General features: G+C 38.5%; 1 protein-coding gene across 3 annotated transcripts in view; it reads left to right on the forward strand.

The window, feature by feature from the left end:
• The window catches only part of BCAS3 (BCAS3 microtubule associated cell migration factor), a 641765-nt gene continuing 618824 nt past the window's right edge, over positions 1 to 22941 (forward strand). Inside the window, exons 1-5 of one of the 3 annotated variants that reach the window (XM_012555963.2) lie at positions 1 to 295; positions 1676 to 1763; positions 4412 to 4466; positions 13513 to 13588; positions 20821 to 20927. In XM_012555963.2, the coding sequence (XP_012411417.1) occupies positions 1693 to 1763; positions 4412 to 4466; positions 13513 to 13588; positions 20821 to 20927 (309 nt within the window). In that variant the 5' untranslated portion in view covers positions 1 to 295; positions 1676 to 1692. The remainder of the gene's footprint in view (positions 296 to 1675; positions 1764 to 4411; positions 4467 to 13512; positions 13589 to 20820; positions 20928 to 22941) is intronic. The other 2 variants (XR_002824359.1, XM_012555964.2) reach the window with 2 other exon arrangements.

Here is a 22941-nt window from a genome sequence, read left to right on the forward strand (position 1 = left end):
CGATCACAACCGAACCTCACAGCTCGGCTTCACCCGAACTTACATACAGCTGTGTTTTCCTTCCAGCCTGAGCGGATTGGATAAATTAAAGAGGCGGGTCCGCCTCTTTTCTACTTGCTGGTTGGCGAAGCTGACCTCTAAGGGCGGTGCCCGGCATTAGCCAGTGTGCTTCTGGGATTGGCTACAAAGGTAGTTCCGCTGAGGAGTGGTAGGAAGTGGTAGCCGTCAATCACGAAGGAGAGACTCCAAACAGTGAGCCTTGAGCTGGAGAACAGCGTTTACCGGCGGGAGGCCGGTGAGAGGGGTGGTGGGTCTGTGGCTTTGGGGAGGCTTGGAGAGGACGAGGGGCAGGCAGCGTGAGGGGAGAGCGTTTGGCTGGCAGGGATTCTATGGGAGAGAGGTGTCGGGACTGGGAGGGGAGGGGAAGGCAAGGGGCCAGACAGCGGCCGGGGGGCATCGGTGGCTCCGGTTGGAGGTTAAGTAGGTAGGGTTGTGCGAGTGCCTTTCAGGAGAGCCGGGCCTGAGGGGCTAGAGGGTTGTCCTCAGGGGACAAGGCCTTTAAAGGACAGGGTTTGGGAGACTATGATTCTAGAAAGAAAGGGTGGAATGGAAATGAGAGGACTGAGCGACTGGAGGTGAAGTTACCCACTGAGGAAGGGTTAGCCGGGCTACTTGAGGCAAAAAGTGTTTTGGTTCTAGGAGGTGGGATCACCATTTGAGAATTTTCAAATAAGGTGATAGAATGCTTCCTATTTGGAAATGATGATTTTAGGAGCTTTCAAGATGAGTTCCAGGCTGTGGGCTTTCCTAAGCTCTGTAAGAGATCTTTAATATTGCTGTCAATCCTCCTTTCACCTTAACCAAGTAGATAGTCAATGCTCTTTAAAACTCCTCAGTGATTCGGTTGCTCATTAGACCTTCAAGGATCAGGATTTAGTGATGTGACGGGAAAGGATAAGGGGCTTTTAACATCATATACTCACCAGCGACTCCTTGAAAGAAAAGACCTAGTGATCTGCTGCCATACAGATTACAGTCTAAAGAACCCTATGGGGCAATTCTTCTCTGTTGTATAGGGTCACTGTGAGTCAGAGTCTACCCGAGGACACACAGCAACAACATCATATTAGTTTTTATTTAGATTCTAGTGATTAGGTTACAACAGTGGGGGAGAGGGAGGTTAAAAATCTTACTTGATTACTGGTCATGCAGTCTTACTCATGGATTCCCAGCAGATTTAGTTGGAAGGTAGAGTGGTATTGCCATTGGTTCTTGAAATGTTGTACCATGTCCAGTTTCACTATCAACGTAAAATTTCAGTAAATTGTTTAATTTTGGCTCACAAGGGTAGCACATTTGTTTTCATATGCGATCCTGTGCAAAACTTCCAGTGATCTGATTTCTAGTTTACTTTAACAGTAGACCAAAAGGATCACCAAGAATCTTAAATGTTTTTGTGGTTCTGAGACCTGGCCCTGTATTAAAACCTCAGGGTAGTGTGAGAGAAAATTTTATCTACTTCCTCTTTTTCTTTTTTTCTGGTGTAATAGGAATTGCTGAGAAAATTACCTACATCTTAGGTGTTCTTTGACAAGGGATCTCTATTGATCAGACATAAGCCTTTTTTCTACCCACAAAATGATCCATTTTCTCTATCTTTTTCTTCTGGAAACAGGTTTTGTGAATGAAGCTATGGCTACAGATTCCCCTAGAAGACCCAGTCGTTGTACTGGGGGAGTTGTGGTTCGCCCCCAGGCTGTCACGTAAGCACATTTCAGATAATCCCAATAGCTGAAGAAATGACTGCTTAGAATGCCAATCTTCAGGTTTCCTTTCTCAACACTGCTTAATTTTGTAAGATCTTTTTTGTTTTTTTTGGTATATGTGCTGCTGATGCGAGCACATTTTGTAAGATCTTTTTCGGCTTTACAAGATGAGTAAATATCAATACCAAGGCCAAGTAAAAGGAATAATTGGAGGGACAAACTGATGTATTTTGCACATTGATAGAATGCCTGAAAACCACTTTGCTAAATGCTAAAGAAGAGTTATTTTCAAACTCCATGTTTAATGAATTAGTGAGTCATTAAATCAATTTAGTGTGTTAGGATTATTAAAAATTGAAATCAAACATAAGAGAAGTTATAGTTGTTTTGTGACACACACAGATATATTTGTACGTGCGTATATGTTTACTAGATTATGATATAAAATATGTTTCTTAATCTAGGTCTCATGCAGAAAGCTATAGAGAGTACATTTTTGTATTTGAGGCATTCTTTAACATTCTTTCTAGGAATTTACAATCTATTGTGGTCTTAAGATATGTAGACTTGAAATCACTATAATCAATAAAAATAAAGATGCTAATAAAACGGTACGAGAATTTAGAAGGGAGTATTTTAGTGTGGTGATCAGAAAATGTTTCATTAAGAAGGTAACATTTTTATTGGACCTTTAAAGGCTGAATAGAATTTGGGCACTTCAAATCAAGGCTACATTTTAGGCTAAGAGAATGGAGTGAGCAGAGGTGGAAAAGGCAAGGTATTTCAATAAATAAAATGAAGACATGATATAGGGAAGTTGACCTATTTGTTAGGTTGGAGTGAACAATGGAGACCTTAAGTAAGGAGGTGAAACTTGTTTTATGCCTTTTAAAATGCTCTTAGGACAATTGTAGCATTTTTGGATTATTTCTCTTAGGCAGTTTAGCATGTTACATAAAGATTGCCTTCTCAGACTATATGCATAATATGATATTTCACCATACCTTTTTTCCTCCTGCATTTACCAGCACTATATTTCTTTGCTAACTATGAACAAGCAACAGGTTAAGCATGTTATTAGCTATGAGTTAGGTGCTATTTTTAATTTTCATTTTATAGATTAGGAAACCAAAATAGAGAAAAAGTAAATTGTCCTTGGTCACATAGTCAAGAAATGTAGCTGGTATCAAACCCAGGCAATCTGTTTCCAGAGTCTTTGTTCTTAACCACTGTTCTTTGTTGCCTCACCATATGGTATTCAAAAGTTATTGCATTTTGTTATGCAGTACATAATTTTAGTGTTTTCTTTGCTCTTTCATTCATTTTTTAAAAAGTAATTTTTGAGCATTGACTCCATGCCTAAGTATTGGTTTATAGATTCTGGAGATAAAAGATAAATATGAGAAATAGGTTCCTTCCTGCAGTGGAGTTACAATCTAGTGGCAAAACAGTAAACAAGTAAATAAAGTAGTTATAGGTTGTGATCAGGACACAATGTGCTGTGATAGAGAATCATAAGTAGAGATCTACTTACTTAAGGCTGTCAGGGAAGGCCTCTCTGAAGAGGTAACAGTTGGAGATCTGAAAAGAAGGAAAGAGTATGGGAAGGAAAATCCAGACAGAAGGAACAGCTTGGGGTATTTTAGGAACTGAAGTTGCCTATGACTGAAACAGAGCAAGGAGAGGGGCAAAAAAATGAGGTTGGAGAGGTAAGCCTAATCAAATTTTGTAGGTCTCTAAGGCATGTTGTTTTGTTTTATAGGAGTTAGGATAACTCACATTATCTTCTTCATATGCACTTTTTAACATCTCTCTACAATGAATTTGATTTGGTATTTTTAAAAATTATTTTTCTCCACTTGCTAATATTTATACTTCCCATATAAAATATCTTAATTTAGTGCCCTTAACAGTGTAATTTTTTTCCCTCACTTTGATATATTTTAATGTTTTCCCATGCCTTGTCTATGCCAAAAGCTCTATGAGGACATTTTAATAACTTGTTCTAGTGCCTGTACCTGCAGCAAAATACAAGTTCATCTTGGTACATACAGGTAAGGGACTAGGTTCATAACCAGTTTAAATGGAAGATCACTAAATACTGAGTCATCAGCAATAGTTTTTCTTGCTCTAACTAGGGCGTTCTTCTGCTCTGACTCAAGAGGAGGTGCCTGCCTTAGCCAGGTCTTCTGTTGTGATTCCTTAAATATGAGTTAGACGTTATCTCTATCAAGTTAGGAGAGCATGACTTTTAAGAAGAGATAATGTTAAAAATTGTTAACTTCCTCTCTATATGAAAGTTCAATGACTACATTATTTTGTCCCTCTTTTTTGTTTTAATGTTGTCATCTTTTACATATTGATGTCTCTGTTTCCCTATTTTCAGTGTTATAGCTTTGACTTATTTTTGTGACTTCCCTATCTGGGTTGATATCTGGTTGTTCTGTCCTGTCATTTGCATTTTATAACATCACAAAGGCTTATAAAAATGGGAATTAGATAAGCAGAATTATCAGGTGATAAGAGTTGCCCTTTTTTTTTCTTGTTTAAATATATGATCAGTAAGGCTTCTAGGTAGAGTTTTTCCATGTTGTGTTTTGACTTAAGCTGCCATGATAATTTTTCTCCATTTCACCCTTTTCCAGAGAGCAGTCCTACATGGAAAGTGTTGTGACTTTTCTACAGGATGTTGTACCACAAGTAAGTGTCTATGTGTGGTTTCTTTGGGCAAGGAAGCTCTGAAATGTTCTATTTTCTAAACTTGACAGCAGTATTATCAATTTCAGAAAGATGTTTGAAATTTTAGCATTCTGAGCATTCGTAGGGTGGAACTATACTTGTTATTGTGTAGCTATGCCTCGGTTTTATGCTGACAGTGGCACAGCTAATATTCCTCAGGACTTGCTCTCCTAAGAGGAATTAAGGTGAGATGTTAGTTGAAAGATGGGACTTGGGACTCTCTGTTGTTGTTAGATGCTGTCCAGTCAATTTCAACTCAACAACCTCATGTGACAGAGTAGAACTGCCCTATAGGGTTTTCTTTGCTATAATCTTTATGGGAGCAGATCACCAGGTCTATCTCCCTCAGAGCCACTGGGTGGGTTCGAACCACCAGCCTGTTTAGTTATCAGCTGTGTCTTAAACATTGCACCACCAGGGCTCCTTTGGGACTCTGTAAACCCCCCAAAAACAAACCTACTGCCGTCCAGTCAATTTCGACTTATAGTGACCCTATAGCACAGAGTAGAGATGCCCCCTAGGGTTTCCAAGGATGTAAATCTTTGCAGAAGCAGACTGTCACATCTTTCTCCCTCGGAGCAGCTGGTAGTTTTGAACTGCTGACGTTTTGGTTAGCAGCCAAGCATTTTAACCACTGTGCCACCCGTACTCCTAGGGACTTCCTAGTTGGGTTCTGTTTCCAAAATTTCTTTTTCTCTTGTCCTAGTTCAGTGTTGCCTGTCTGAAGTGAGAAAAGCAATATAAGCTCTGCATTTTATTAACTGTTATTGTTAAGTGCTGTTGAGTCGGTTCTGACTCATAGCAACCCCATGTACAACAGAACGAAACACTGCCCGGTCCTGTCTTGAGCCCATTGTTGCAGCCACTGTGTCAATCCATCTTGTTGAACTAGATGTTATAAAAAAAAAACCCCAAAACCCTGGTAGCATAGCGGTTAAGAGCTCAGCTATTAACCAAAAGTTTGGCAGTTTGAATTTACCAGCCGCTCGTTGGAAACTCTATGGGGCAGTTCTACTCTGTCCTATAGGGTCGCTATGAGTTGGAATCCACTCGATGGCTATGGGTGTCTGGGGCACAATTCAACCACATATTATACCTGGGCACAAATCTACCTCTACTTTCATATCAAACAGTATTTTTATGCCAAACACAAAAGCTTGTTACTCTAATTTGTTTTTCCGGCATTGGTGATTTCTGTATACTATATAGTCTTTTCTGGTGGTAGAAATTAGGACTGTTAGGTTTTGGAGAAGGATCTCTGGTAGCACAGTGGCTAAAGTGCTTGTCTGCTAACCAAAAGGTCAGCGGTTTAAACCCACCAGCTGCTCCACAGGAGAAACATGTGGCAATCTGCTTCCATAAAGATTTACAGCTTTGGAAACCCTGTAAGGCAGTTCTACTCTGTCCTATAGGATTGCTATGAGTCAGAATTGACTAGATGGCGGTGGTTTTTTTTTTTTTTAATTTAATTTTTTCCCTTTGAAATAAACCAAAGTTGTATATATGTGTGTGTATTTTACATTCTCACTCTCCTAAAGCATTTTTGTCTTGAGTTGGGTAAGCTGTTGATCAAGTGAGTAAAGATTTGCGTGCACAGCCCTAAGAGAGTAAGCCTCTTACTATTCCTTTCATATATAAATGTGAGAATAAAGAATGAGAGCAGCCCTACTGGGATCATCTCTAGTTCATTGTTGCCTCAACTTAACGTATCACTTGGCACACTTGTCAAAAAATAATGATTTTTTAGGCCCCTCTCCAGAAGAGTCTGACTTAGTAGGTTGGAGGTGGTATCCAGTAACTTGTATCTGTAGTAAGAGTCTCAGGTGATTCTTGTGAAGTGGAATCTTTGGGAAATACTGATCTAGTGGAACTTCTCAAGGGAGAGCTTTTGGTATTTTCTCCTTAGTGGTAAGGACGGTCTCCTCTGACTTCCATGGTCTCTGTAACTGCACTCTTGAAAGATGACATTCATAGTTCCAGTGTCCAAGCTTTATGACCGAGTCCTAGAAAAGCCTAAAATCTAGATTTGAGTTGTATTAAACAAACTGTATTTCAGTTATATTAAACAAACCGTATTCATCATGGAATGTTGGCATTATGTTCAGTCAACTTTAATGAAAATAGGTAGACCATGATCTCCCACAGGCATGTAAGGAAAAACAAATACTTTCCTTTCTTGGTTAAAATGGAAATTCAAACTGCTTGAAACAACCAGAGATAACTAGTAGCAACATGTCAGTAAATGTTACATATGATAGTAAGACTGAATAGGTAATTGCTAAGAGAATGCAGAGCAAAGAAAGACGTGAAAGAGGGAGGTTCCTAAGGAGGTTACAAGTAGCATTAGTTGAAATGAATGGAAAGGTTGGCTATTTGACGTTGAACAAAACTGGGTAGCTAGATATAGTAAGCAACAGAGCTGCTGTGGTGGTAGAGCATGGTGTTCTCTACACAAGGAGTACAACTGGGGCTGAAATCCAACTTGTTCCCCAGAAATCCAACAAACCGCTCCCCTCTCTTAAGCTCTGGACCTTGTCTTAAAGTTGCAACTCCAAGGAAGGGCCTTTTTATTGTAATTTGCCTGCCCCTAGAGGGCCCCTTTTGGGAGCCCTGGTGGCTCAGTGGTTTAAAGTGATCGACTGCTAACCAGAAGGTCAGCGGTTCAAAGCCACGAGTGGCTCCTCGGGAGAAAAGTGTGGCAGTCTGCTTCTGTGGAGATTTACAGCCTCGAAAAACATATGGGGTCGCTATGAGATGGAATTGATGTGATGGCAGTGGGTTTGGTTTTTTTTCAAGGGCTTCTTTATCAAATTTTCACAAAGACACTTTGTGCTAGTAGTAACCCTGTGTTGCAAGCAGTTTTTGTTGGCTTGAGGAGAGAGGCTGTGGTCAGAGGCTTTGAGGGAGTAGTTGGAGAATTTGCTAGAGGAACAAGAATACCAGATTGAGTAATTTCTATTAGGTAGAGGATAGGGGCTGCTAAAACTGATAGGGTAAAAATCCTGGAAGCTAGGAAATTAATTTAATTTTTATGAATGTTGTACATTAGAAAGGTGATAACAGGCTGTTAAAATAATCTATGTAAATGGCTGTGAAGATTTGGATTAGAGTAGTAATTATGGATGTAAAGTTGTAGGCATGGATCTAAGAGTTAGAATATTCATTTCAACAGAGTTATATTGGCTGTCCCTTGTATGCAAGTCATTATTCTAGTTGCTGTGGAAAGAAACCAAAAATTCAGTTAGCAACATTTAATTGATCACCCATTGTCTTAGTTATCTAGTGCTACTCCAACAGAAATACCATGAGTGGATGGCTTTCACAAAGAGAAATTTATTTTCTCACAGTCTAGTAAGCTACAAGTCCAAATTCAGGACATCGGCTTCAGGGGAAGGCTTTCTCTCTCTCTGCCGGCTCTGGAGAAAGGTCCTTGTCATCATCAGTCTTCCCTCAGACTATGAGCTTCTCTGCACGGGAACCTCGGGTCCAAAGGACGCTCTCTGATCCCAGTGCTTTCTTGGTGGTATGAGGTCCCCAACTCTCCACTTGCTTCCCTTTCCTTTTCTCTCTTAGAAGAGATAAAAGGTGGTGGAGGTCACACCCCAGGGAAACTCCCTTTACACTGGATCAGGGATGTGACCTGGGTTAGAGTGGTGTTACAATCCCACCCTAACCCTCTTTAATATAAAATTACAATCACAAAATGGAGGACAACCACACAACACTGGGAATCATGGCCTAGCCAAATTGATACACACATTTTTTGGGGGACACAATTCAATCCATGACACCCATTATAATCAGGCATCGTACCAAGTTTGGAGGATACACTGTGCTGTCATAAAGGCTTCATGGTCTAGTACAGGAATTGACAATGTTTTTCTGTAAAGGGCCAGATAGTAAATATTTTAAGTTTTGTAGTTCATGAAATGTCTATCACAACTACTCAACTCTGCTGTTTATATAAAGGAAGGGGCATAGTTATGTTTCAGTAACAAGGTGGAGTGGATTTGGTGACCCTTGGTCTAGTAGAATTGATATACAGCTAAAATTCATGGCCAAGTATAAGCACCATAATAAAGATATAAACAAAGTTCCATGGTAGCATATTGTTGTTGCCATTGAGTTGACTCTGACTCATGACAGCCTTATCTTTAACAGAACCTTATGTATAACGGAACGTAACCTTGCCGGTCCTGTGCCATCATGATTGTTGGTATATTTGAGTCCATTGTTGTGACTATTGTGTTGATTCATCTCATTGAGGGTTTTTCTTATTTTCTCTGACCCTCTGCTTTACCAAACCGATGTCCTTTAGAGGAAGGAAAATAAAATTTAATTGCAGGACATCAAAGAAAGCTTTGTGAAAGAGATGCCATTTGAATCGTGGTGCAGAACAGAATAAAATCCAAGTTTGATAACTTGGTAATAATGTGGTGGAGGCAATAGGATTACCATAGGTACTTTCTTGTCTGGCAGATAAATCATGAATTTACAATTTGTATATTAGGCTTAGGGTAGTTTACTGATTAAGAGCTTAGACTTGGTGTTAGATCTGGCTTTATATTTCAGCTCTACATCTAGCTCTGGAAAAGTTACTGAGTCTTTCTAAACAGTGTCCTCATCTATAAAATGAGATAATCGTCATAGTCATCATGGATTTGTTTTGATGCTTAAAGACTATAATGTATGGAAAGCATAAAATAAAGCAAAATGGATCTTAAGTATTCTCTTTTGAAGAGAACATGAAGAGGCTAGAAATCCAGGGCCAGAGATGGAGATTTACTGCTTACAATCTGTTGAGATAACCAGATGAAGCAGTGATATTACAACTTCTAATTGTAATGATCAGACATAGGCACTTTAGGAGTAACTTTTTTTTACATTAGACATTTTCTTTACTGTTTGTTTGGCATGAGAAGAGCTTTCTAAGATTTTTCCATATTTAATCGAAAATCTTGCATTGGTACTTTGAAGTCAACCATTTGGAAACTGACTCTTCTGCCGATGTTATGTTCCAACTCCTGCTTTGTTCTGGGAATCAAAATCTTGGAGTCTAGAAATTATTTTCTGGGTCTCCAAGCATCTCCCTAAAGAGAGAATGTGGTGTTGAACTGGACATCAGTTTCTTCAGCAATCACAACTGAGTTAATTCTAGTTCTGGTCACCTGGTGGGATTATTGGCTTGTAGAAGCCCTTAGCGTATCAGTATAGCACTACATTTTGAATTAGTAATCCCACTTATGAAAGTTTATTTTAAAAATATTCAATAAAGAAGTAAGGTATAAGCTCAGAACTTTTGATTTTTGTGCTGTATGAAATTTTCACGTTTTCAAAATTTGTAGCCAGCCCAAATGTCAATAACAATCAAGGAAATTATGATAAAATGATCCCTGTAGAATAATTTTCTGTAATTAAAAATTACAGTTTTGATGACAACACATTATGATAATTATTTTCTCTGCAGTGAAAAAATAAAACAGCAAAACAACATACAGAATGATGCCTGCAGTGATTGTAGCGTGTTTTTTCAGGGGTCTTTTGTAAAATTTCAGAATAACTTTGTGCTTATGAGTGTGTGTATGTGTCTTAGAAAGTGGATAAGGTGTAAAAGGAGGAATAAATAAATCTTGTCAGTATTGGAATGAAAGTTTTGACTCTAAGAGGGTGTCATGGCTTGAATTATGTCCCCCCAAAAATGTGTGTTATCCATTTGGCTGGGCCATAATTCCCAGTATTGTGTAATTGTCTTCCATTTTGTGATGGTAATTTTATGTTAAAGAGGGTTAGGGTGGGATTGCAACACCCTTAATAAGGTCCCATCCCTGATCCAATGTAAAGGGAGTTTCCCTGGGGTGTGGCCTGCACCACGTTTTATCTTATAAGAGATAAGAGGAAAGGGAAGCAAGCAGAAAATGGGGGACCTCATACCACCAAGAAAGCAGTGCCAGGAGCAGAGCTTGTCCTTTGGACCCGGGGTTCCTGCATGAAGATCCTGGTCCAGGGGAAGATTGGTGACAAGGACCTTCCTCCAGAGCTGACAGAGAGAAAGTCTTTCCCTGGAGCTGACTCCCTGAATTTGGACTTCTAGCCTACTAGACTGTGAGAAAATAAATTTTTCTTTGTTAAAGCTACCCACTTGTGGTATTTCTGTTATAGCAGCACTAGATGACTAAGAGGGCTAGAGCAGTTGGCTCTTGCTTGAAAGAGAAAGAAGTACTAGAAAAAAAGACAAAACCGTGGCAGTACATTGACGTCCATAAAGACAGCAAGTGAAAGCTGAATTGGACGTTGGATGATTCTATGCCTCATAGAGAATAAAATATCTAAACATGGGCAAAGGAGATCCTAAGAAACTGAGATAAAATGTCATTATGTGCCTTCTTTGTACGAACCTGCAGTAAGGAGCACAAGAAGCATTACCCAGATTCTTCCATGCTTCTGTCACCTTCACAGAATTTTCTCAAAATTGCTCAATAAACAAACAAACAAAAAGCTCGATAAAGAGAAGACCACGATGTCTGCTAAGGAGAAGGGAGAATTTGAAGACATACAAAGCATATAAGTATATAAACCTTGTTATAAAAGCTTTATTTCCCCCTGAAGGGAGGGAAAAAAAGAGGTTCAGGAGTCCCAGTGGTCTGAAAGGCCTCCTTCAAACTTGTTCCTGTTTTGTGCTGAGTGTTGAGCAAAAGTCAAAGGAGAGCATCTTGGAGAATGTTGCAAAGGAATTAGGAGAATCAGTAATTCCTGAATTACTCTTCAGTTGACAAGTAGTCTTATGATAAGACTGCTACTCTGAAGAAAATTTAAATAATTATAAGGAGAGCCTGATGTAGGAAGAAAGGAAGTTGTCTTAAATGCAGTATGATTTCCTGGATTGGATCCTGGAACAGACAAAGAACATTAGTGGAAAAACTAGTGAAATCCAAATAAAGTCTGGGATTTAGTTAATGGTAATGTACCATTGTTGGTTTCTTCACTTTGACATACGTATCATGGTAATGTAGGATTAAATTACATCAGATAATTAACATTAGGGGAAAGTGGGTGAGGGGTATATCATAACTCTCTGTACTGTATTTGTAATTTTTCTGTAAATCTAAAATTACTCCAAAATAAAAAGTTTATTTAAAAAATATAGTTGTCAAATATGAAAGGAGCATGACCAAGAAGGAAGATTAGGATAAGGAGATTGAAGATGAAGTTGATGAATTAGTTGGTTCTAGTGCAGGTTTTCCTCTTCCCTAAAGAAATCAACTGCCCTATATACAACTCACTTGTTTTAAAAAAGACAATTGAAATGCAGGGTGTATAAGATCTTTTTACTTTTAAGGGTACTATGATAAGCCTGTCTTTTGTGAGTCAATAACCATTGACCTTGTTTGGTACAGTATAGAAGTTGTAAACTGGCATGGGAATTTAAAGCAGATGGCATAAACACTTAAGCACTAGGCTACTAACCAAAAGGTCTGTAGTTCGAATCCACCCAGAGGTGCCTTGGAAGAAAGGCCTTGGCAATCTACTTCCGAAAGATCACAGCCATTGAAAACCCTAGGGAGCACAGGTCTACTCGGATGCACATGGAGTTGCCATGAGTCAGAATTAACTCGATGGCAACTGGTTTTGTTTTGGTTTTGGTATATAACAGGAGTCCCTGGGCGGTGCAAATGGTTAATGTGCTTTGCTGCTAATAAAAAAGTTGAGGGTTTGAGTCCACCCAGAAGTGCCTCAGAAGAAAGGCCTGATGATCTTCCAAAAACTCAGCCATTGAAAATCTTATGGAGCATAGTTGTATTCTGACACACATAGGGTCAGTATGAGTTGGAGTTGACTCAGTGACAACTGGTTTGGTTTTGGGGTATAACACAAATTGTATATGGGATGGTAGTTTTTATATGCTTTTGATATAGCTTATACTAAATATCACCACACATCTGTCAGTTTGTGATATTTTGGCAGGGGCTTGTTATGATACTGAAAGCTATGCCACCGATATTTCAAATAACCAGCAAGGTCAGAGCTTCTGGACTAAGATAGACTAGGAAGAAAGTCCTGGCAGTCTGCTTCCAAAAATTAGCCAGTGAAAACTCTATGAATCACAATAGAGTATTGTCCCATGTAGTGCAGGAAGATGAGCTCCCTAGGTTGGAAGACACTCAAAATACACAGTGACTTCAACAATGGACTTGAGCATACTAGCAATCGTGAAAATGGAACAGAACCAGGCAAAAATTTCATTCTGTTACACATGGGGTTGCCTGAGTTGGAGCTGACTTGATGGCAACTGTATTAAATGTTCCATGAACTGAATTCCACTCTATAATTGCTGTTTTGTTGACATTCTGAATGCTTCTAAGTATATACAGTTTTTAAAAAAATTTTAAATAAAAACTTGTGCTTTATAGAGAGATGATTCACTTTGAATACTGATTAGTACTGTTGACACTTTTCCTAAGGCTTCACAGACATGTATGCTTATCTTTGTGACCCTTTCAAACTTGCAGGAACTAGCTGATAGGTTGGCTCTGGAAGCCAGATAAGAAACTGAAAAAGTAATACTCTTAAAAAGTCTTGGTAAAGTGTTAATTGTCTGATCATAGACTCCTGGGAACTAAGTAGATAAGTATGATAGTTCTGTTTATGTCCCAAGCCTTCTTATTTGTTGCCTAGTTTAGGGGTGATTTAGTTTTTTTGAATGCCTTTGAATTATAGTGACTCTTCATATAGACTTGGATCATTGTATTTTAGGTTTTTGCACTTCCTTAATAAGTTCAAAACTTTTTTTTTTTTTTTTTTTTAAATCCAGGCTGTTAGTGTTAGGTCAGAGTCCTGGATAATTTTTTTGGGAGTAATAATGTTCCAAAATGTGCTTTACCAAAATCCTAGGGGTGATGAAATTGGAGAGGGGTAGGGCTGGCTTTCTTTTAATCACTGTTTGTTTTGAACATCAGTAATATTAGTGCTGTAAAATAATTTTATTTTAACTTTTCTGTTTACTGTGCAGGCTTATAGTGGAACACCTCTAACAGAAGAAAAGGAGAAGATAGTCTGGGTCAGATTTGAAAATGCAGATTTAAATGGTATGGTTTTAAAATTTTGGGGACATATGAATTAAATTTTTGTTTGGCTTTGACCTATTGCAAAAAGAGAACCCTTGCTTTTGTCAGATTATTTTCTCTTAAAGTAACTTTACTTTTCAAAAAAATTTATTTTTAATTGAAAAAGTAACATAACCACACTATAGAAACTTCATTAGGAATAATACTGTATTGTACAACAAGTCTTAAAGTAACTGTGAACTAAGAGTGCTTAACTTTAAAATTTTACTAAGTCCAAGTAAGTTAAAAATTTCTTAGAAAGGAAGTTATTTATTCAAGTTTGGTCAGTTGTATAGGATTTATAACTGTAAAATAATCATTGGTGTTGAACTTTCTAGATGATTTTTTCTGAACAGATTTATGCAAGTTCAATCCTGTTTGTTCTCAGATACATTCCATTGGAGTTCATTAGAAAGTGTGATTAACCTACCATTCGTATCATAGTAGATACCCTGGTGGCGTAGTGGTTAAGTGCTACGGCTGCTAACCAAAAGGCCAGCAGTTCAGATCCACCAGGTGCTCCTTGAAAACTCTATGGGGCAGTTCTGCTCTGTCCTGTAGGGTCGCTATGAGTTGGAATGGACTCAACGGTAACGGGTTTGTTTTTTTTGGTTTTAGTATCATAGTAGGAACCCTGGTGGTGCAATGGTTAAGCACTAGTCTGCTAACCAGAAGGTTGGCAGTATGAACCTGCCCAGGGGCTCAGGGGAGAAAGACCTGGAGATCTGCTTTCTTAAAGATTACAGCCAAGAAAACCCTATAGGGCAGATCTACTTTTATCACATGGAGTCACTATGAATTGTAATCGACTTGACGGCTTCCAGCAACAATGGTATCATGGTGACTGTTCTCTTTCTGTTTTCAAGTAGTCTCATTTATATACCTTTTTAAAAAAAATTTGATTTATACCTTGATTTATAGCTTGTTTCTTTTGAGACACAATGCTGAAACAGGTGTAAGAAGTAGCCAGAGTACTGTAATATCCTGACTTTTATTTTGTACCAAATTCCCTATAGGTGAGGATATAGTATGTGTCCCAAGATACATCAGTTTAATTAGCAGGTTTGCTACTGTCTAACAAGAACTGCCAAGTTTCTAGTCTTTAAGGGAAATCCTTACCACCCCCTACCCTATCCTGACTTGGCCAGTTCTAACATCAACGTCTGTACTGTACTTATGGTGTTAGTTTTTATATTCAACGTATCTTTTTTAATTTTCAGTTGCAAGTGATTGGTTAGGTAAGAAAGGAGATTTTTTTTTTTCCTTTTTTTTTTACTTATATACCTGGAAAGAGCAGGGTCTTAACACGTTTAGTCTTTCTCCATTTCTTGTCACTACTTCACTCTGAATGTTTGCTTCTGTTATTTGATTTTCCTAATGAGGTTAGAACAGTGGTTGCGCAAAGCTGTCTGCTCATACCTTCAAAGTTATGTGATCAAAGAGGAAGAAGTGTTCGCTGGGAGACACAGGTGGCTCAGTTTGAGTCAGCTGCCCATCGTTGAAATAGTCACTGTGGCCAAGGATGTAATACTAGAGTTGGCTCAGGAGGTTATGCGCCTATGTCTGTGCTTGGTGGGGGATAAGATCAGTTATCAGAAAAAGGGGAGGTAAGGAGTAGGAAGTACATGAGGAACATAAAGAGAGTAGCTGCTACAGGCCTCTATTACTCTAGTGTACTTGGGTCCCCATGTAAGCTACCTCCTACACATCTCCACTTATTTGTCCTACAATTGCCTCACACTCCTTTTTCCTTAAATGCCATTTTCCCTTTAACTATCCTCCCTTACCAGCTATGCTCCAACCTCACTTATCTTTCGGGTCATTAAAGGTGCAGAACTTCTCAAGCCTCAGTGTCTGTGCACAGGGGGCATTCTGGCTGAAATGTTTTCTACCTTTATCCTCATGCACCTAGTTAGCATCTACTAAAAAGGACTCCACAGTTTCTGGACTGGGTATTGGCCGGCTGTTGCTGCTGTAAGTACATGTAACACAGAAGAAGCAGGTTTGGGAGGAAAGATTCAATTTCAGTTTACACCTCGATTTTTAAGTTTTGAGCAGAAAAACCCAGTGGTCCTCCCCCTCAATTGCAAACAGTATTCTAAGGAGAGAGAATACACTGAATATAGTGATGGGCAACATTCACAGAGAAGTTAAGATTGGACAAGGTTTTAAAGGATGAATGAATCAGAGGAGGGCATTTTAGTTGGCTAAGACCACATAGAAATGGTAGATGTCTCTATAGTAAAGACTGTAAAGTTCATGTTTAGGGGTGGAATAAGAAAAAAGAAACCAGTAAAGGAGATAAAGAACAGTCCAGGATAGAAGAGCCAGTGATAGTATGAGAGAGGATGAAAAGATAAAAGTCAAAGAATAAGGATTACTTAAACCTGCAATAGTTCTGAGGATCAATATAAAGTTTTTACAAAATTAGTAGTTTCCTTAAAAAGTAATGAAGTCTGCTGTATAACCATCCAGAGAAAGAAAAATAGCACAACAAAATACCTAAGCAGAATCTAAAATTAAAAAAAGCAGATTTTGTTCATATAATGACCTTAGGGGTTTTATATGTGGCATTTGAGGCCTTCCAAAAGTAATAACCTCTAATCGAGATAGTAGTTGTAGTAGAAAGGTGATTGTATTGAGAATCAAGAGCCCTAAGATTTGTCATTCGCCTTCGAGTAAATTATACCCAACTTGTTTTTGTCAATGATAAAATGAAGTTAACCCCTGCTCTGCATATACAGCAGGATTCATATGTGTCAGATGAGATGGTGTATACAAAAGCACACAAGTTATAAAACACCATTCTGTTCTAAGGTATAAAGAAAATTATGCCCAGTGTCTACTATTCTGAATTTTCCTAGATATTGAATCACATGCCATAAACTTTATACCAGTGAGTTCCTGTCAAAAGAAAATAGATGTTAAAAAATTACTGATGCTCTGTTAAAGATTGTGATCTTTATCATGAAGCAACAGGAAGTCAGAAACAGTGCAAGGAGGTGAGGAGGTATGCCATTAGTATACTTGTTTTTTAAAAAGGGAGCTCTGACTGCAGTGTGGAGCTTGGGGGAGCAGTGGCGGATGTAGGAAGCCAGTTATGCTTTTAGAGTAGGTGTTGTTCATGGGACGGGTGGTGTTGGTGTAAGAAGTAGGAGCTATTTAGAAATATACAAGGTTTGATAATGCATTTTCTGCTAGAGGGGATGAAGAAGGTGGTTTCTAGGTTTGTCAACTGGCTTGATAATGATGCTATTCATCAAGATAGGGAACTCGGGAGGAAGATCAGGCTTTGGGAGGAATCCATGACCTCTGAGTAGAATTTGAGCTTCTGTTGAGACCTCCAAACAGCCGTGTTGAGGAAGCTATTGAACATACCAGTTTATATTTAGAAGTTACCTGTTGCTGTCAAGTCGATTCTACTCATAATGACCCTGTAGGACAAAGTAGAACTGCCCCACAGGGTTTCTAGGGAGCTGCTGGTGGATTTGAACTGCCAGCCTTTTGGTTAGCAGCTGAACACTTAACCACTGCGCCACCAGGGCTCCATTTAGCAAAACCTACTGCCGTCGAGTCGATTCTGACTCATAGTGACCATACAGGACAGAGTAGAACTGCCCCATAGGGTTTCCAAGGCTGTAAATCTTTATGGAAGCAGACTGCCACATCTTTCTCCTGAGGAGCGGCTGGTGGGTTTGAACCGCTGACCTTTTGGTTAGCAACCAAGCGCTTACAACTACTGCACCACCAGAGCTCCTTTAGAAGTTACCAGCAGATACTAATTGAAGCAATGCGTAGAATGAGATCACCTAGGGGAGGGTATATAGTAAGAAGAAAAGGGAGTTTAGGACTTAGTTTTGAGTAATTCCAACATTTAAAGGCTAGGTAGGAAAGGAAGGGCCAGGCAAGGAAATGGCGAAGAAGAGAATTAGGAAGAAGACTGGGAGAAAGAGGATTATGCCTTGGAAATTAAGGGAAAGAGTTCTAAGGAGGAAAAGTAAGCATTGGTTACAGCTCCTGAGTAGTCTAATAAGATGCATCTATTGGATTTAATAACTTGGAGGTTATTGGTGACCAAAGCAAAAGTCATTTGGGTGGAGTGTTAGGGGCAGAAACCATTCTAAAATGAATTCAAGGGTAGATGTGAGATGAAAAAAAGAGATGACAACTCAGTTGAGGAATTTAGCTACTAAAAGGGGAAGAGAGTTATGAAGTCAAGTAAAGGGTGAGGGATATTAATTGCTTTGATTATGATTTTTTAAAACTATTATTTATGGTAAATAGCACAAAACAAATGTATAGATCGGTGAATTTTTACAAATCTAAAACCTGTGTAATCATCACCCAGGGCAAGCAAGAATATTGCTACCTAATTGCTTAATTTTTTGAATTTCATATAAATAGAATAATTCAGTATATAGTCTTTTATGCCTGACTTCTTTTACTAATCATTTTGTCTGAGGTTCATCCTTGTTATGTTGTATAGTAGTAGTTCATTCTTTTTCAGTGCTGAATAGTATTCCATTGTATCAATATAGTACTACTGTGTGTTTGTCCAGTCTCCTGTTGATGGACATTTGGGTTGTTTCCAGCTTTTGGCTATTTACTGATAATGTTCTTATAGTCTTATGCATGTCTCTTAGTGTATATATGCTCACATTTCTAATGGGTATATACCCAGAGCAGAACTACGTGGTCAAAAGCATGTGTATCTTCAACTTGAGTACATATTACCAATCTGTTTTCCAAAGTAATTGTATTGATTTACACTCTAGTTCCCAGTTGCTGTCAAGTTGATTCTGACTCATGGTGATCCTATGGCTGTCACATTAGAACTGTGCTGCACAGGGTTTTCAATGACTGATTTTTTGGAAGTTGATCTTCAGGACTTTCTTCCGAGGTGCTTCTGGGTGGGCTTGAACTTCCAACCTTTTAGTTAGCAGCTGAGTGCATTATGCATTAACCATTTGCACCACCCAGGTGCCTGGATTTATACTCACCAGCAGTGAATGAATGATCCCCTTGCTCCACATCTTTCAACACTTGGTTTTGTCATTGTAGTTTTAATTAGCATTTCCTTGATTAAAATGAGGTTGAGCTACTTTTCATGTTGATTATTTGCATATCCTTTTTTATGAAGTGCTTTTTCATGGCTCTTATTTTTCTAATGAGTTTTTTGTCTTTTTCTTTTAATTTTTATTGTTCATATTGGTTTTTAATTGTTATGGGTTCTTGACAAATCCTTGTTGCAAGTTCTGTTCTCCCACACTGTTGCATGCCTTTTCCTTTTTCTAGTAAAGGTGGCTCATGATTAACAGAAGTTCTTTATTTTAATGTAATAAATAAGATAGTAGAATCTGTCAATCTCTTATGCTAATGGTTTTTTGCATCCTGTTAAGAAGTCATTCCCTATACGAGGTCCTGAAGATACTTTTCTATATTATCTTTCAGAGCTTTATTAATTCTACCTTTGTCATTTAGAGCCAAAAAATTGCCTAGTACTGATTTATTTAACTATTTTTTAAAGGTAGGAGGCACTTAAGCATTAAGTGCTGATTGGAAATACCCAGTAGTGAGGAAAGAGTTGAAGATATAGGAAAGGAATGATTGGGAGAAGGCTCTTGAGGAGGTGAGCGAGGATAAGAGCCAAAGTGCAAGTGGAAGAATTTACTTTAGACAGAAGGGAAGACAAGTGTTTGAAATAGGATGAAATGATATAAGGATGGTACAGATGCAGGAAGATTTTTGGTAGCAGGCAAGTTTCTAGTTTGCCTAGAAATCTGTGTAAGACAGATTATCTGCTTAGTTAGCAGGGACTGGATGGAGCAGGGATCAGATTGAAAGAGGATGCAGAAGGTTTAAGGAAGTCACTGAAGAAGTTGTAGAATAGGTTTCAGAAAGCAGAGTAAATTTGTCATGTAGTTTTGAGGGTCCACCTGAGTTTGTGAGGATGAATTAATTTATAGTGGTTCCTACTCTGCCCTGTTGTATGATTTTTTTTTTCTCTAGCAGTACTTGGTTGCCATAGAACATACTAGGATGAAGTGAGTAGTTGATTTGATTCATCTACGATTGAGGTTCTGCTAGTTGAGTGCCATGCAAAGACCCCACAATAAGGAAGAAAAGGATTTATTAGTAGAAGTTACAAAAATGATTGATTACAGAGTTGAAGATGGGAGGAGAGTAAATTTAAAATGGGACTAAAATAGAGAAGGATGCTTGATGGCACAAATGGTTAAGCGCTCAACTACTAACAGAAGGATTGGTGGTTTGAACACACCCAAAGGCATGTTGGAAGAAAGGCCTGGCAATCTGCTTCCAAAACCATCTACTAGATGGCAACTGGCTTAAGGAATAGAGAGAAGGTAGAGATGTCAGTGGACCTAATGAAGTCAAAGAATGAATCACAGTGGGAATAGTAGAGCAAGCTTATTGGAAGATGAGGTTGTGATCTGAGAATACCCAAACCAAAGCTGTTGCCTTCAAGTTGATTCTGACTCATAGCGACCCTATAGGACAGAGTAGAACTGCCCCATAGGGTTTCCAAGGAGCAGCTGGTAGATTTGAACTGCTAACCTTTTTGTTACCAGCTAAACAAGAATAGTATGTTTGAATTAGTAATTTTTGAGGTGAACATTTTTGTTCAATAATAAGGCTACCCATTATAATAATGACTATATAGCAGATGTACAGTATTCAGACGTGAATTGGTAAAATTGATTACACAAGTACACATAATTCTTTTGTAGTGAATCATATCACAGTTTTTGTCAGACATATCAGGATCTAATTCCTATAAATAAAGGAACACAGTTTTCTTCCACTGGTAAATTTACAAATATTAGAAATTATAGATGATTATACTTCATATTTATATTTAATTAATTTTAGCAAAATATTTCATTTCATTTATTATTTATAGGTGGTTCTGTTTCTGATATTTATGTTTCCTGGTTCTCTAGTGACGATTTGATTTTTAAAACCTTACTTGTGCTAATAATTATAGACACTCTTTTAAAAAAAACTGTTAGTTTTATGATTCACCTTCCTGTTCATTTTCTTTTAAATGATGATTTCCAATTACCTCTGCTCTGGTTTTTTTATTGAAAAAACAATTTAAGTAATTGTTACACTAATGACGTTTAAAGAAATGCAGTTTTCTTATTGACATTGTGTCTTTGTAATTTGCCTCCTGTTACTTAATTCTAATGCAGATACGTCAAGAAATCTGGAATTTCATGAAGTACACGGCACAGGGAATGAGCCACCTTTGCTGATTATGATTGGCTACAGTGATGGAATGCAGGTCTGGAGCATCCCTGTAAGTATGAAGTTGGCTGAATTCTAGCATGATACCCAGACCTACCCAGTTGCTGTGTCAGAGTACAACTGTGCTCCATAGGGTTTTCTTTCTCTTTTTTTTATTGAGATGAAAATATACAAACAAAATCCGTAGGGTTTTCTTTTTTTGATTTTATTTTATTGTACTTTAAGTGAAAGTTTACAATTCAAAGTTAGTCTCATAAAAATTTATACATACATTGTTATGTGACCCTAATTGCTCTCCCTATACTGTGACAGCACATTCCTCCTTTCCAACCCAATATCCCTTGTCCATTCGACCAGCTCCTGACCCTCTCTGCCTTCTCATCTCACCTCCAGGCAGGAACTGCCCATTTAGTCTCATGTATCTACTTGAGCTTAAGAAGCACACTCTTCACGAGTATCATTTTATGTCCCATCGTTCAGTCTAATCTTTGACTGAAGAGTTGGCCTCAGGAATAGTTTTAGTGCTGGGTTGACAGAGATTCTGGGGGCCATGCTCTGTAGGGTTTCTCCAGTCTTGGACCATTAAGTCTAATCTTTTCACTAGAATTTGAGTTCTGCACCCCACTTTTCTCCTGCTCCAACAGGGATTCTCTGTTGTGTTCCCTGTCAGGGCAGTCATTGGTGGTAGCTGGGCACCATCTAGTTCTTCCGGCCTCAGGCTGATGAAGTCTCTGGTTTATATGGCCCTTTCTGTCTCTTGGGCTAATGCTGACCTTGTGACTTTGGTATTCTTCATTCTCCTTTACTCCTGATGGGTTGGGACCAATTGATGCATCTTAGATGGCCGCTTGCAAGCTTTTAAGACCCCAGAAGTCACTCACTAAAGTAGGATCCAGAACATTTTCTTACTAAACTTTGTTATGCCAGTTGACCTAGATGTCCCCTGAAAGCATGGTCCCCAGACCTCTGCCCCTGCTACTGTGTCCCTTGAAGCGTTTGGTTGTATTCAGGATACTTCTTAGCTTTGGTTTAGTCCATTTGTGCTGACTTCGCCTATAGTGTGTGCTGTCTTTCCCTTCACCTAAGATAATTCTTGTCTACTGTCTAGTTGGTGAATAATCCTCTCCCTCCCTCCCCACGCTCGTAACCATCAAAGAATGTTTTCTTCTGTGTTTAAACCTTTTCTAGAGTTCTTATAATAGTGGTCTTATACAATATTTGTCATTTTGTGACTGACTAAATTCGTTCAGCATAATGCCTTCCAGATTCTTCCATGTTATAAGGTGTTTCATGGCTTCATTGTTGTTCTTTATCATTGTGTAGTATTCCATTGTGTGAATATATCATAATTTGTTTATCCATTCGTCCGTTGATGGGCACCTAGGTGGTTTCCATCTTTTTGCTATTGTGAACAGTGCTGCGATGAACATGGGTGTGCATATATCTATTTGTGTGATGGCTCTTATTTCTCCAGGATATATTCCAAGGAGTGGGATTGCTGGATCATATGGTACTTCTATTTAAAGCTTTTTAAGGAAGCACCAAATCGATTTCCAAAGTGGTTGTACCATTTTACATTCCCACGAATGGTGTATAAGTGTTCCAGTCTCTCTGAAACCTCTCCAGCATTTGTTAGTTTGTGTTTTTTGGATTAATGCTAGCCTTGTTTGGGTGAGATGGTATTTCATTGTAGTTTTGATTTGCATTTGTCTGATGGCTAATGATCGTGACCATTTCTTCATGTGTCTCTTAGCTGCCTGAATATCTTCTTTGGCGAAGTGCCTGTTCATATCCTTTGCCCATTTTTCAATTGGGTTATTTGTCTTTTTGTTGTTGAGGTTTAGCAGTGTCTTGTAGATTTTAGAGATTAGATGCTGATCAGATTTGTCGTAGCCAAAAATTTTTCCCAGTCCGTAGATTGTCTTTTGACTCTTTTGGTGAAGTCTTTTGATGAGCATAAGTGTTTGATTTTTAGGAGCTCCCAGTTATCTGGTTTCTCTTCTGGTGTTTGTGCATTGTTACTTATGGATTGTATTGTATTTATGCCATGTATTAGGGCTCCTAGC

Source organism: Trichechus manatus, unplaced genomic scaffold, assembly GCF_000243295.1.
Source record: "Trichechus manatus latirostris isolate Lorelei unplaced genomic scaffold, TriManLat1.0 scaffold00054, whole genome shotgun sequence".
In the NCBI taxonomy this organism is placed as follows: Eukaryota; Metazoa; Chordata; class Mammalia; order Sirenia; family Trichechidae; genus Trichechus; species Trichechus manatus.